This window comes from Staurois parvus, unplaced genomic scaffold, assembly GCF_062004578.1.
Source record: "Staurois parvus isolate SC_StPar_1 unplaced genomic scaffold, SC_StPar_1.0 ptg000051l, whole genome shotgun sequence".
In the NCBI taxonomy this organism is placed as follows: Eukaryota; Metazoa; Chordata; class Amphibia; order Anura; family Ranidae; genus Staurois; species Staurois parvus.
Window position 1 is genome coordinate 5994364 of NW_028317847.1, and position 13322 is coordinate 6007685.

Here is a 13322-nt window from a genome sequence, read left to right on the forward strand (position 1 = left end):
AAGAGTTTCACAAATAGAATATGCTTTTTCAGGAGACATGGTGGTTATGTACTTGCTTATCCAAAAATACTAAAGGCTAATTCCCTGAATGGGGCAAGGGTCTGCAGAAAAACATCACTGGAGGACTGCATGACATCATCAGAGAGAAATGACACACTCCATTTCACAAACGTAACATGAGTGTTGGTACAAATGGTCCCCTCAAGGGCTTTTCATATATCAGGACCAGGGGCGGACTGACCATTTGGAAACTCGGGCACTTCCCGAGGGCCCAGGGTCAGTAGGGGATCCCATTAGATGCCCCTGGTACCTTTTTCATAGGCTTTTTTTAGTTTGGGCAAGGACTCAGGGGCCCCATGATCCCCTATTGCCCGGGGGCCCCATGATTTGTCAGTCCGCCCCTGATCAGGACTCTCTGAACTATGTCCTATGGGCCACATTCAGCCTGCTACAAGATTTTATCCGGCCTGCAGAAGATTCAGGTAAGCAGAGTCTGCCTATGGTCTCTGCTTCAATCAAATGTAAGGGGGGGTTTTATGAGTACCCTAATGAAAAGTGGGGGCTCTAATGGGGACCCTAATATAAGGGAGATTCTGATGAATACCCTGATGTAATGTGGGAACCTGATGTAAGGTGGGACAATGTGAGTGACCTGGTGTAAAGGGGGGAGCTCTGATGGGGACCTTGATGTAAGAAGGTACAATGTTGGGGGTCATTTATTTATAAAACTGACCTTTGGCCCCCACAGATACTTTTAATATACTGTGTGGCCCAGCCATATATTGTTAGAGTCCCAGATTTTTTTTTAAACTTCCTGAAAGGGTTTTCTAATACACATGTGGTAATGTTACATCCCCAAGGAGGCTTAAAGTGATTGTAAAGTTTTATTTTGTCATTAAAATAACAAACACGTGTAATGGTTTTGCACAGAGCAACCCTGATCCTCCTCTTCTTGGGTCCCCCACCAGTGCTCCTGGCTCCTGCTCTTTAGCGAGTGTCCCCATAAGAAGCCGCTCCCTATGGGGGAACTCCTGCAGGTTTGGTCCCAAGCCCCGTTGCATGCGTCACTAGACACAGACAGCGGATCTTGCCTCCCCCAACTCCCTTATTACAGAGTTTGTGTGACAGTAGTGGGAACCAGTCCTGCTGCTACCGGTCTGCCCTGTGAGGAGGGACAGAGCAGAGAAAGTCACTGCTCTCGGGCACAGGGCTGGATCACTATGGGGCACAGGTAAGTATAAGGAGGGTCTGGAGAGCCTGAACACAGAAGGTTTTCTAACCTTGATGCATACAATACATTAGGGTAAAAAACGTAAGGCTTTACAACCACCTTACAACCACCAACAGTAAAATCAGTTTGTATATACAATAAAGTATGGTTGTTATACTCACTGTGGAACCTAAGGGGTTAACCCTCTGCATTGTGTAAAACAGCTGTTTCATCCTGACTTCTCTGCTCCTCCTCTTGTTCAAATGTCCACCTGATAAAACAGACTGAACCTGTAGCCACATGTGAATGCTTAGTTTAGTGTGTATTGCTAGAGAGGTTTTTTTTTCTTGGGACAATCAGCGATGTCCAGACAGAGGTCAGGGGTTTTGCATTATCCTAGAGCAGAAAGAAAACTCCTCCTACAAACTTTAACCAGTGCTCTGCTGAAGTCACAAGAGTGCTCTAACCGCTGATGAGAAAAGGTATTATTTACTAAAATAATTGCACTTCCATGTTCTTTGTACTGTGAGAGACCAGATATAGTGAATGCAGGGTCCTGGGTTTAGTAACGCTTTAACCACTTGCCGCCCAGCCACCGCATATAAACGGAGGCAGGGCGGCGCTCGTAGGCAAAAGCACGTTTTAAAACGGCCGCCTTCAAGCCAGGTAGGGGGCGTGCGCGAGGCAGGCGCCCGCCCTACCTGTCCCGCGGGTGTCAGCAGCGGGTCTCCGCCGCCGGGTCACGGACGGTTTTTACCAGCCGTTTTCCCGCGATGAGCGGTGATCACTGACACAGAGCAGGGCTGCATTGTTTACACACAGCCCTGCTCTGTGACAGTTCGCCGACAAGCTGCTCTCCCTCGATCAGCTCCCCCCTCCCTCCCCCGTCCAGTACACACCCCTGCCCCCTAGTAAAACACTCCCCTTACACAGCAAATTCTAAAAATGTTAACCCCTTCCTCCCCAGTGACATTAGTACAGTTTCAGTGGTGTTTTTCACTGATCACTGTATTGGTGTCACTGGGGATGTTAGTGACCCCAAGTCAGTTCCCCCCCCAGTGTCAAAATGTTCGCCGCAGTCCCGCCATAAGTCGCTGGTCGCCGTCATATGTCTCTGATTGCCGCCATATGTCGCTGATCGGCGCCATTATTAGTATAAATAAAAATTAAAAATCCCAGTATCTTTCCATTTGTAAACGCTATAACTTTCACGTAAACCAATTAATTTACACGTATTGGGTTTTTTTTTAGCAAAGACATGTCGCAGAATGCATTTTGGCAGAAATTTATGACTAAATTTGATTTTTGCATTTTTTTTTAGTGGACATGTTTTATAGCAAAAAGTCCAAAATATTGTTTTTTTTCCTCAAAATTGTCAGACTTTTTTTTTATAGCGCAAAAAATAAAAACCGCACAGGCGATCAAATACCACCGAAAGAAAGCTCAATTTGTGGGGAAAAAAGGATGTAAATTTCATTTATGTACCATATTGCATGACCGCGCAATTGTCCGTTAAACTAGCGCAGCGCTGTATAGCAGAAAAAAGGCGTAAATTGCAGTATTTATACCATAGATTGTAGACGCTATACCTTCCACAGAAAGCAATCAATATACACTTATTGGGATTTTTTTACCAAAAACACGTAGCAGAATACATTTTTGCCTAAATTTATAACCAACTTTGAGTTTACTATATATTTTTTATAGCTCAAAGTAAAAAATATTGTTTTTCTTCAACATTTTTGTCCTTTTTTTGTTTATAGCGTGAAAAATAAAAAGCGCACAGGTGATCAAATTACAGCGAAAGAAAGCTCTATTTGTGTGAAAAAAAGGACGTAAATTTCGTTTGGGTGCAGCATTGCATGACCGCGCAATTATCAGTTGAATTAGTGCAGCGCCGAGTAGCAAAAAGAGGCCTGGTCATTAAGGGGGGTAAATCCTCAGGAGCTCAAGTGGTTAATGTTACATCCTCCCCTGGCCTCTACCCCTGTCCATATGCAGAACGCCATTCAAAATGTTCAATATAACTGCACAGACAATTAAACCAGGGAAGGGACACACTTACCAATTCTCATCCAGTCTGTAAACGAAAACCAAAAATCAACAATAATTAGTACAATACAGATTGTATACACATTATTTAAAAGTGTAAAACTTTCATTTATAACAAAAAAAATATAGAAAAATAATATTAACCAATTTTTATATTTTCCTTTTAAAAAGACTGTAAAACTCCCTTAAATGGTATTTGAGAAGTTACAAGTTTGTATCGGTACACTGCTCTTTATTTCGGTGTAGTCTCGAAAGAATATTGTATAACAAATGATGCAGCTTTTTTTTTTAAATTCAATTAGGAACTTCAACCTAATTAAAAAGTACAATAACATTTTAAAATAGGGTCTTCTGGAACTGGCAAGTTGCTGCTGGATCTTTTTTAAATCACTAATACAACCAATTAACACTTTAATTTCCTTTCCTGATAATGGAATAACAACCTATATATAGAGCACCAACTTTTATCATTTTTGCATCCCCTCTATGTTAAAAAAAAAATTGCCATGCGGATGTTTTAAAGCCATACTCCAGACAAATAAAAAAGTATCTCTTGCAATGGGGTTATGCCAGCTCTGCAAGGGTTAAAGTGTTCCTTAACCCACAGCAGTAAAATCAGTCTTTATATGCAGTAAAGCAAGCTTGTTATTCTCACTGTGGAACCTAAGGGGTTAATTCTCTGCATTGTGTAAAAAAGCTGTGTAATCCTGTCTTCTCTGTCCCTCCTCTTGTTGAAATGACCACCTGATACAGACTGAAGCCATAGTCACATGCACATGCTCAGTTTGGTGTTTATTGCTAGAGTATTTTTTTTTTTCTTGGGAGGGTGCATGTGATCAGCACAGGGCCAATCATCACTATCCAGACAGAGGGTCAGGGATTTCACATCCTCCTAAAAAACTCATCCTACAAGCTTTAACCAGTGCTCTGCTGAAGTCACAAGACTGCTCTAAATGCTGATGAGAAAAGGTATTAAGCAGTTTATATTTACTAAATTAATTGCATTTCCATGTTGTATGGACTGTGGGAGACCAGATATAGTGAATGCAGGGTCCTGGGAGACCAGATATAGTGAATGCAGGGTCCGGGGAGACCAGATATAGTGAATGCAGGGTCCTGGTTTTAGTAACACTTTCATTGCTTGTTTGGGTCTAAGGGAACAAGAAAAGGAGATATACTTACCCGCTCCTCCCCGCAGCTAGACTGGTCTCCACATTATATACACCCCTTGCACCGGACATGAGGACGTCGAGGGACAGTCAGCCATCAGACTGTGGGAAGGGGAAGTTCCGCTTTAAGGACTGGCCCCCCACTCCCCGTTAAGGATTGGCACCTTAGGGGAGCGGGTACCCGAAATTGGCAGGTACCTGCTCCCACTTCTGCTGCGATTACCTAGACGATTGGAAGCAGAAGTTGTCCCTCCCTCCTCACTCCCCGCAGTCTTCTGGGACATGTGACAGGTCCCAGAAGACTTCGGGACCATTCAGACAGTGCAGCGCTACTTGCACATGCACAGTGGGCACCCGGCTGTAAAGCCGCAAGCTGTCACAGCCCGGTGCCCACACTGAAGATGCTGATGCCGGGAACACATGATGGCTGGTGAAGCGGGCTCCGGGGGGGGGGACACCGCGGAATCGAGGGACAGGCGAGTGTCTGTTTTTTAAAAGTCAGCAGCTACAGTTTTTATAGCTGCTGGCTTTTATTTTTGTTCATTTTCACTGTAACTCCTCTTTAAGACTTAATTTGTATTCTATCAACTTATAAAATAAAAAAAAGTGAAAATTAAACTAAAAATGGAACGTAGTCAAAGTATATTAGAGCAACATTTACCTACAGCGTAGTGCAAAATCAATTATGTCATAATGATAGGTACTATGCGAGACCATAATTATACAGTATACTTGTCCATGGTTTGCAGCATTATTGGTATAGCCTCAATCAAGCAGGATCACGCAAGGCTGTTTTTTCACCCATGCCCATGAGGTTGTAATATCTTGTGATTAGAGAGTCTCGAGGAGTAGTGTTGATTTGAATATAGACCCTAAGTCATAGAGTAGGACCAGTCTGGTTAGAAGCTGATTAACCCATCATCATGACTTTGGGAAGAAGCCTTCAAGAACTTCAGGCAAGCCCTGTTGGGACTTTCAGGAGGGGCGATGTGCATCTCTCCCAGTAGATCCCTAGGACTTAAATTTTATTCTGTTAACTCATAAAATAAATAAGTGATAAATCAAACTAAAAATGGAAAGTAGGCTCAGTATAATAAAGCAACATTTACCTACAGTGAAGTGCAAAGGATTATCATATCAAACTGAGAATAGAGAAACGCCACCAGGAACATCTCGAGCACACAGCTTTCTAATTGTTTCAGATAAACCAGAAAGTCTGAGGTGATTCCTCTCCTCTCATTATAGCATACTGTATTTTCACTCTGATCGGCAAGTGGAAGGATTTTTGACTTTAAGAAATTCTACTATAATGAGAGAGGTGCAAAGGAGTACCATATCAACTTGAGTATAGAGGAGGGCCACCAGGACCAACTCGAGCACACAGCTCTATAATTGTTTCAGATAGACCAGAAAGTCTGAGGTGATCCCTCGCCTCTCATTATAGTAGAGTTTCTCTCTGGTCTGCAAGTGGAAGGATTTTTGACTTTAAGAAATTCTACAGTATACTATAATGAGAAGAGAGGGGTCACCTCAGACTTTCTGGTTTATCTGAAACAATTGGAAAGCTGTGTGCTCAAGACGGTCCTGGTGGTCTTCCTCTATACCTAATTTGATATGATTTCCCTTTGCACTATGCTGTAGGCAGGGGCGGACTGACAACTCATGGGGCCCCCGGGCAATAGGGGATCATGGGGCCCCTGTGTCCTTGCCCACACTCAAAAAAGCCTATAAAAAAGGTACCAGGGGCATTTCATGGGGCCCCCTACTGACCCCGGGCCCTCGGGCAGTGCCCAAGTGCTCGAATAGTCAGTCCGCCCCTGGCTGTTAGAAATTTTTTTCTATATATACAGGGACAACTTTACATTTTTAGTTTGATTATCACTTCATTATTTTATAAATTGAGAGAATAAAAGTTCAGCCTTAAGAATCTAATGAGATAGATGTGTGGTGAGAGAGCGCATTACCCCTCCACTGAAAGTCCCACCAGAGCTTGTCTGAAGTTCTTGAAGACTTCCTTCCAAAATCATGCTGATGGATTAATCAGCTTCTAATCAGATCGGTCCTACTCTATGACTTAGGCCTCTATATGAATTAACATTGCTCCTCAAGACTCTCTAACCACAAGCCATTACAACATCATGGGCATGGGTGGAAAAACAGCCATGCATGCTCCTGCTTGATTGTGTCTACACCACTAATGTTGCAAACCATTTTTAATTATACTGTATAATCATGGTCTTGCAGAGCACTCGTCATTATGACATAATTGTCTTTATTTGGACTATAAGGTAGGACTTAGTTTAATTAATAGTAATCATGATGATGTGGCCTGTGTTTTTTTTATATATAATAACATTTCACCCATTGACCAATTCACTCATTGAACTGACCACATGCTCGTTAAGGTGAATAGTAAACCTGCAGACCTACTACCGTTTCCAAAAAATCGACTAAAAAAATTCATTACCTCTTACTGGTGGCACGTATTACCATAGCTAGAAGTTGGAGACAATCATTGATTCTGCTAGACGGGGTTAAACAAAAACTTAATTGGATAATGGTAAATGATAAGTTAACTAGCATTGTCAATAATGATGAATCTAGATTTGAGGGAACGTGGGAACCATGGATCAGATATACAGTCAGGTCCATAAATATTGGGACATCGACACAATTCTAACATTTTTGGCTCTATACACCACCACAATGGATTTGAAATGAAACGAACAAGATGTGCTTTAACTGCAGACTGTCAGCTTTAATTTGAGGGTATTTACATACAAATCAGGTGAACGGTGTAGGAATGACAACAGTTTGCATATGTGCCTCCCACTTATTAAGGGACCAAAAGTAATGGGACAGAATAATAATCATAAATCAAACTTTCACTTTTTAATACTTGGTTGCAAATCCTTTGCAGTCAATTACAGCCTGAAGTGTGGAACGCATAGACATCAGCAGATGCTGGGTTTCATCCCTGGTGATGCACTGATAGGCCTCTACTGCAACTGTCTTCAGTTCCTGCTTGTTCTTGGGGCATTTTCCCTTCAGTTTTGTCTTCAGCAAGGGAAATGCATGCTCAATCGGATTCAGGTCAGGTGATTGACTTGGCCATTGCATAACATTCCACTTCTTTCCCTTAAAAAACTCTTTGGTTGCTTTTGCAGTCTGCTTTGGGTCATTGTCCATCTGCACTGTGAAGCGGCGTCCAATGAGTTGTGAAGCATTTGGCTGAATATGAGCAGATAATATTGCCCGAAACACTTCACAATTCATCCGGCTGCTTTTGTCAGCAGTCACATCATCAATAAATACAAGAGAAGCAGTTCCATGGGCAGCCATACATGCCCACGCCATGACACTACCACCACCATGCTTCACTGATGAGGTGGTATGCTTAGGATCATGAGCAGTTCCTTTCCTTCTCCATACTCTTCTCTTCCCATCACTCTGGTACAAGTTGATCTTGGTCTCATCTGTCCATAGGATGTTGTTCCAGAACTGTGAAGGCTTTTTTAGATGTCGTTTGGCAAACTCTAATCTGGCCTTCCTGTTTTTGAGGCTCACCAATGGTTTCCATCTTGTGGTGAACCCTCTGTATTCACTCTGGTGAAGTCTTCTCTTGATTGTTGACTTTGACACACATACACCTACCTCCCGGAGAGTGTTCTTGATCTGGCCAACTGTTGTGAAGGGTGTTTTCTTCACCAGGGAAAGAATTCTTCAGTCATCCCCCACAGTTGTTTTCCGTGGTCTTCCAGGTCTTTTGGTGCTGCTGAGCTCACCGGTGCGTTCCTTCTTTTTAAGAATGTTCCAAACGGTTGTTCTGGCCACGCCTAATGTTTTTGCTATCTCTCTGATGGGTTTGTTTTGTTTTTTTCAGCCTAATGATGGCTTGCTTCACTGATGGTGACAGCTCTTTGGATTTTATCTCGAGAGTTGACAGCAACAGATTCCAAATGCAAATAGCACACTTGAAATGAACTCTGGACCTTTTATCTGCTCATTGTAATTGGGATAATGAGGGAATAACACACACCTGGCCATGGAACAGCTAAGAAGCCAATTGTCCCATTACTTTTGGTCCCTTAAAAAGTGGGAGGCACATATGCAAACTGTTGTAATTCCTACACCGTTCAACTGATTTGGATGTAAATACCCTCAAATTAAAGCTGACAGTCTGCAGTTAAAGCACATCTTGTTTGTTTCATTTCAAATCCATTGTGGTGGTGTATAGAGCCAAAAATGTTAGAATTGTGTCCATGTCCCAATATTTATGGACCTGACTGTATCTCCATTGCTTAACAAAACAATGCCGCAGCTGACTCTCTTTTTCTCCCTCTTCCCCCCCCCCCCTTTTTTTTTTTTGTCTTTTTCTTTTCTTCTCTCCTCCTTGTCTTATCCTAGATCTTTTCTCTCGATCTCCCTATTCTTAACTTTTTTTCTTTTGAATTGGGGTTTTATATTGGTGGTTAATTTCTCTGGCAATGCCCTTGTCCATCGTCTGTTGGAATGTTTGCTACCTGGTGAGAATGCTGTTTTTTTATATATATGCTTTTATGTTCCATGACTTTGTTTATTCTCACCATTTCGCCATGTGGGCGGAAATGTTATTGTTCCTATGCATACCACTGTAAACCAATTGTCAATAAAAATATTGAAGTATAAAATGGTCTTAAAGACCAACTCTAGGAAACTGAAAAATTATCCCTTTAGGTGGGACTGTGATTGCACTATAAGGGTTAAAGTGTTACTAAACCCCGGACCCCGCATTCACTATACCTGGTCTCCCCGGACCCTGCATTCACTATACCTGGTCTCCCCGGACCCCGCATTCACTATATCTGGTCTCCCCGGACCCCGCATTCACTATATCTGGTCTTCCCAGACCCTGCATTCACTATATCTGGTCTCCCCGGACCCTGCATTCACTATATCTGGTCTTCCCGGACCCTGCATTCACTATATCTGGTCTCCCCGGACCCTGCATTCACTATATCTGGTCTCCCCGGACCCTGCATTCACTATATCTGGTCTCCCCGGACCCTGCATTCACTATATCTGGTCTCCCCGGACCCTGCATTCACTATATCTGGTCTCCCCGGACCCTGCATTCACTATATCTGGTCTCCCCGGACCCTGCATTCACTATATCTGGTCTCCTCAGACCCTGCATTCACTATATCTGGTCTCCCCGGACCCTGCATTCACTATATCTGGTCCCCACAGTACACAGAACATGAAAATTTAATTATTTTAGTAAATATAAACTGCTAAATACCTTTTCTCATCATCAGTAAGAGCAGTCTTGTGACTTCTGTCAGTGTCCATCCAAGCACATGTTAAAACTTGTGGGGTGAGTTTTCATTCTCTTGTAGGAGGATGCAAGACCCCTGACCTCTGGACAGTGCTGATTGGCCCTGTGCTGATCACATGCACTCTCCCAAGAAAAGAAAAAAAAACCTCTAGCAATACACACCAAACTGAGCATGTGCAGAGTGACTCCACACAATATGTCTTATCAGGAGATAGGAGGGGGACACTGGAAGAAGGGGAGGATCAGAGAAGACAGGATCAAACAGTGTTTTTACACAATGCAGAGGATTAACCCCTTAGGTTCCACAGTGAGTATAACAAGCATGCTTTATTGCATATACAGTCTGATGTTATTGTTGTGGGTTTAGTAACACATTAAGTGGTTTAGTCTAGGGGAGAGAAGCACTTTAACATGATCTTCTGCTCCCTTGGCAGACGGTGCTCCTACACACTTCAGCAGTGGACTGTCCCTTGGCGTCATCACGTCCCATGCTGGGCTATGGACCCTGCCTTGGTCTTGATGATGTAAGGGCCCTAGACCGCTGGAGTGTGGGGGAGAAGATGCTGCGGGGACTGGTCTAGCAGCATGGAGGAGCAGAGGATTGGGTAAGTAGATCTTCTATTCTATGTCTCCTAGACCTAAACAACATCACAAACAATTAACCCTTGCAGTAAGGGTGTAGTTAAACTGCACGGAATAGTTTTTGAGTTTCCTTTAACCATTCCCTACTTTATCCAAAACTGAAAAACAAAGTTATGGCTTTACATACACTCTAAAGCTGACCTGCAGGAAGATATCCAGTTGCCGACCTGCCCATTGAAGAGCTTGGTATGGATGGGGGGGACCCCACGCATTTAATAAAAAACATTTTTAAATGCCGGGCAATGCCGACAATTCTTTTTACATTTAGCTGTCAGTGGGAACCCCATTGACAGCTGAAACAATAAAGAATGTTTTTAGTAGCTGTGTACTCATATAGGGTAAGATACCACTGAGTGAATTGTCCCCTAACCTCTGTTCGAAGTTCGAGGTTGAACTTCCGTTATGTTCAAATATTCGACCGAGAATCGAACAGGGGGGTGTTCAGCCCATCACTAGCCATTAATAAAATCATATGGCAAGAAAAACTCCTACAGCTCCTATGTATGTATGTATTTGATTCCTGAATTTAGCGGTTTTCTTACATTTCACAAGAAAATAACAGCTCACAATGGTCATATCTTTATCGGGTCTCTTTGCAGCTTTGCTAAATGCTTTTTTTTTCTCATTATCCTTGCAGTCAAAACTGGGCTACCTGACCCTGGTCCTCTGCACAGCACACACACTGGTCTACGGTGGGGACAGATTCATCTACGATGCGTTCTACCGGTGGTATCTCCCCCCAGCCTTTGTCATCTCCTTGATCATCCCATGTGCCGTGCTGGCCATGAAATTCATCCTCATCATTCCATGCATCGACCAAAGGATCACCAGAATACGACAGGGCTGGGAAAGCAAAGCCAAGGGTTAATGGGACCCAGATCACAAAGACCAGGGTAAAAATGATTCAGCCATCCACTGGACAATTTCTGGGATGAAGGACAAGTTTATACCTGACACCTCTTTTTTAGGAAGAGCTGTCCAGATAATGCTCTGGGACTATACAGCACTGAAAGAAGAAACATTAGCTACCAATCATATACCAACTATTAACTGATCTGACACCTGATTGGCTGCTATGAGATACACATTTTATACAGTAATTTGATGTTCTACTGTTTTGTTAAAGAAAAAGTGCACCTTTATGATAAAAATAACTGTTATATTGTTCCTAACCATTAGCAGTTGAGTAGCTAGTAGGGTTGCTACAGGACCGCCATTAGAAATCATGGAGCCTATACAGCTTACCTGATAGACCCTGCTTGGTGAAAAAAAAGGGGCTAGGCCAGTGCAAGTCTAATGGGCAGCATAGTTACATAGTTAGTCTGACTGAAAAAAGCCAAAAGTCCATCCAGTTCAACCATAAAAAAAAGATATAATACTATACCCACAGTTGATCAAGAGGAAGGCAAAAAAAAAACCTAGCAAACCATGATCCAATTTGCTCCTGCTGGGGAAATAATTCCTTCTTGATCCCCCAAGAGGCAATCGGATATTCCCTGGATCAACTTTACCTATAAATGTTGGTATCCAGTTATATTCTGTGTATATAAGAAACAACCCAGGCCTTTTTAAAGCAATCCACTGAGCTGGAAAGAATCAACTCTTGAGGGAGTCTATTCCACATTTTCACAGCTCTTACTGTGAAGAAACCTTTCCATGTTTGGAGATTACATTTCTTTTCCTCCAGACGTAAAGAGTGCCCCCTTGTGTTCTGTGATGACCTCAGGGTGAATAGCTCTACACCGAGTTCACTATATGGACCACTGATGTATTTATACATGGAGATCATATCCCCCCTTATGTAATATACATGGAGATCATATCCCCCCTTATGTATTATACATGGAGATCATATCCCCCCCTTATGTATTATACATGGAGATCATATCCCCCCTTATGTATTATACATAGAGATCATATCCCCCCTTATGTATTATACATGGTGATTACATCCCCCCTATGTATTATACATGGAGATCATATCCCCCTTATGTATTATACATGGAGATCATATCCCCCCTTATGTATTATACATGGAGATCATATCCCCCTTATGTATTATACATGGTGATCATATCCCCCCTTATGTATTATACATGGAGATCATATCCCCCCTTATGTATTATACATGGAGATCATATCCCCCCCCTTATGTATTATACATGGTGATCATATCCCCCTTATGTATTATACATGGAGATCATATCCCCCCCCTTATGTATTATACATGGAGATCATATCCCCCCCTTATGTATTATACATGGAGATCATATCCCCCCCCTTATGTATTATACATGGAGATCATATCCCCCCTTATGTATTATACATGGAGATCATATCCCCCCCCTTATGTATTATACATGGAGATCATATCCTCCCTTATGTATTATACATGGAGATCATATCCCCCCTTATGTATTATACATGGAGATCATATCCCCCCCTTATGTATTATACATGGAGATCATATCCCCCCTTATGTATTATACATGGTGATCATATCCCCCCTTATGTATTGTACATGGAGATCATATCCCCCCCCCCCTTATGTATTATACATGGTGATCATATCCCCCCTTATGTATTATACATGGAGATCATATCCCCCCTTATGTATTATACATGGAGATCACATCCCCCCTTATGTATTATACATGGAGATCATATCCCCCCTTATGTATTATACATGGAGATCATATCCCCCCTTATGTATTATACATGGTGATCATATCCCCCCCTTATGTATTATACATGGAGATCATATCCCCCCTTATGTATTATACATGGAGATCATATCCCCCTTATGTATTATACATGGAGATCATATCCCCCCTTATGTATTATACATGGAGATCATATCCCCCCTTATGTATTATACATGGAGATCATACCCCCCTTATGTATTATACATGGAGATCATATCCCCCTTATG

At 42.4% G+C, this 13322-nt stretch overlaps 1 protein-coding gene across 1 annotated transcript in view; it reads left to right on the top strand.

Moving 5' to 3' along the window:
- The window catches only part of LOC149470206 (metalloreductase STEAP4-like), a 36636-nt gene extending 24235 nt beyond the window's left edge, over positions 1 to 12401 (top strand). Inside the window, exon 5 of the mRNA XM_089666368.1 lies at positions 11028 to 12401. Within this exon, the coding sequence (XP_089522494.1) occupies positions 11028 to 11258 (231 nt within the window). The 3' untranslated portion in view covers positions 11259 to 12401. The remainder of the gene's footprint in view (positions 1 to 11027) is intronic.
- The last annotated feature ends 921 nt before the right edge of the window (positions 12402 to 13322 follow it).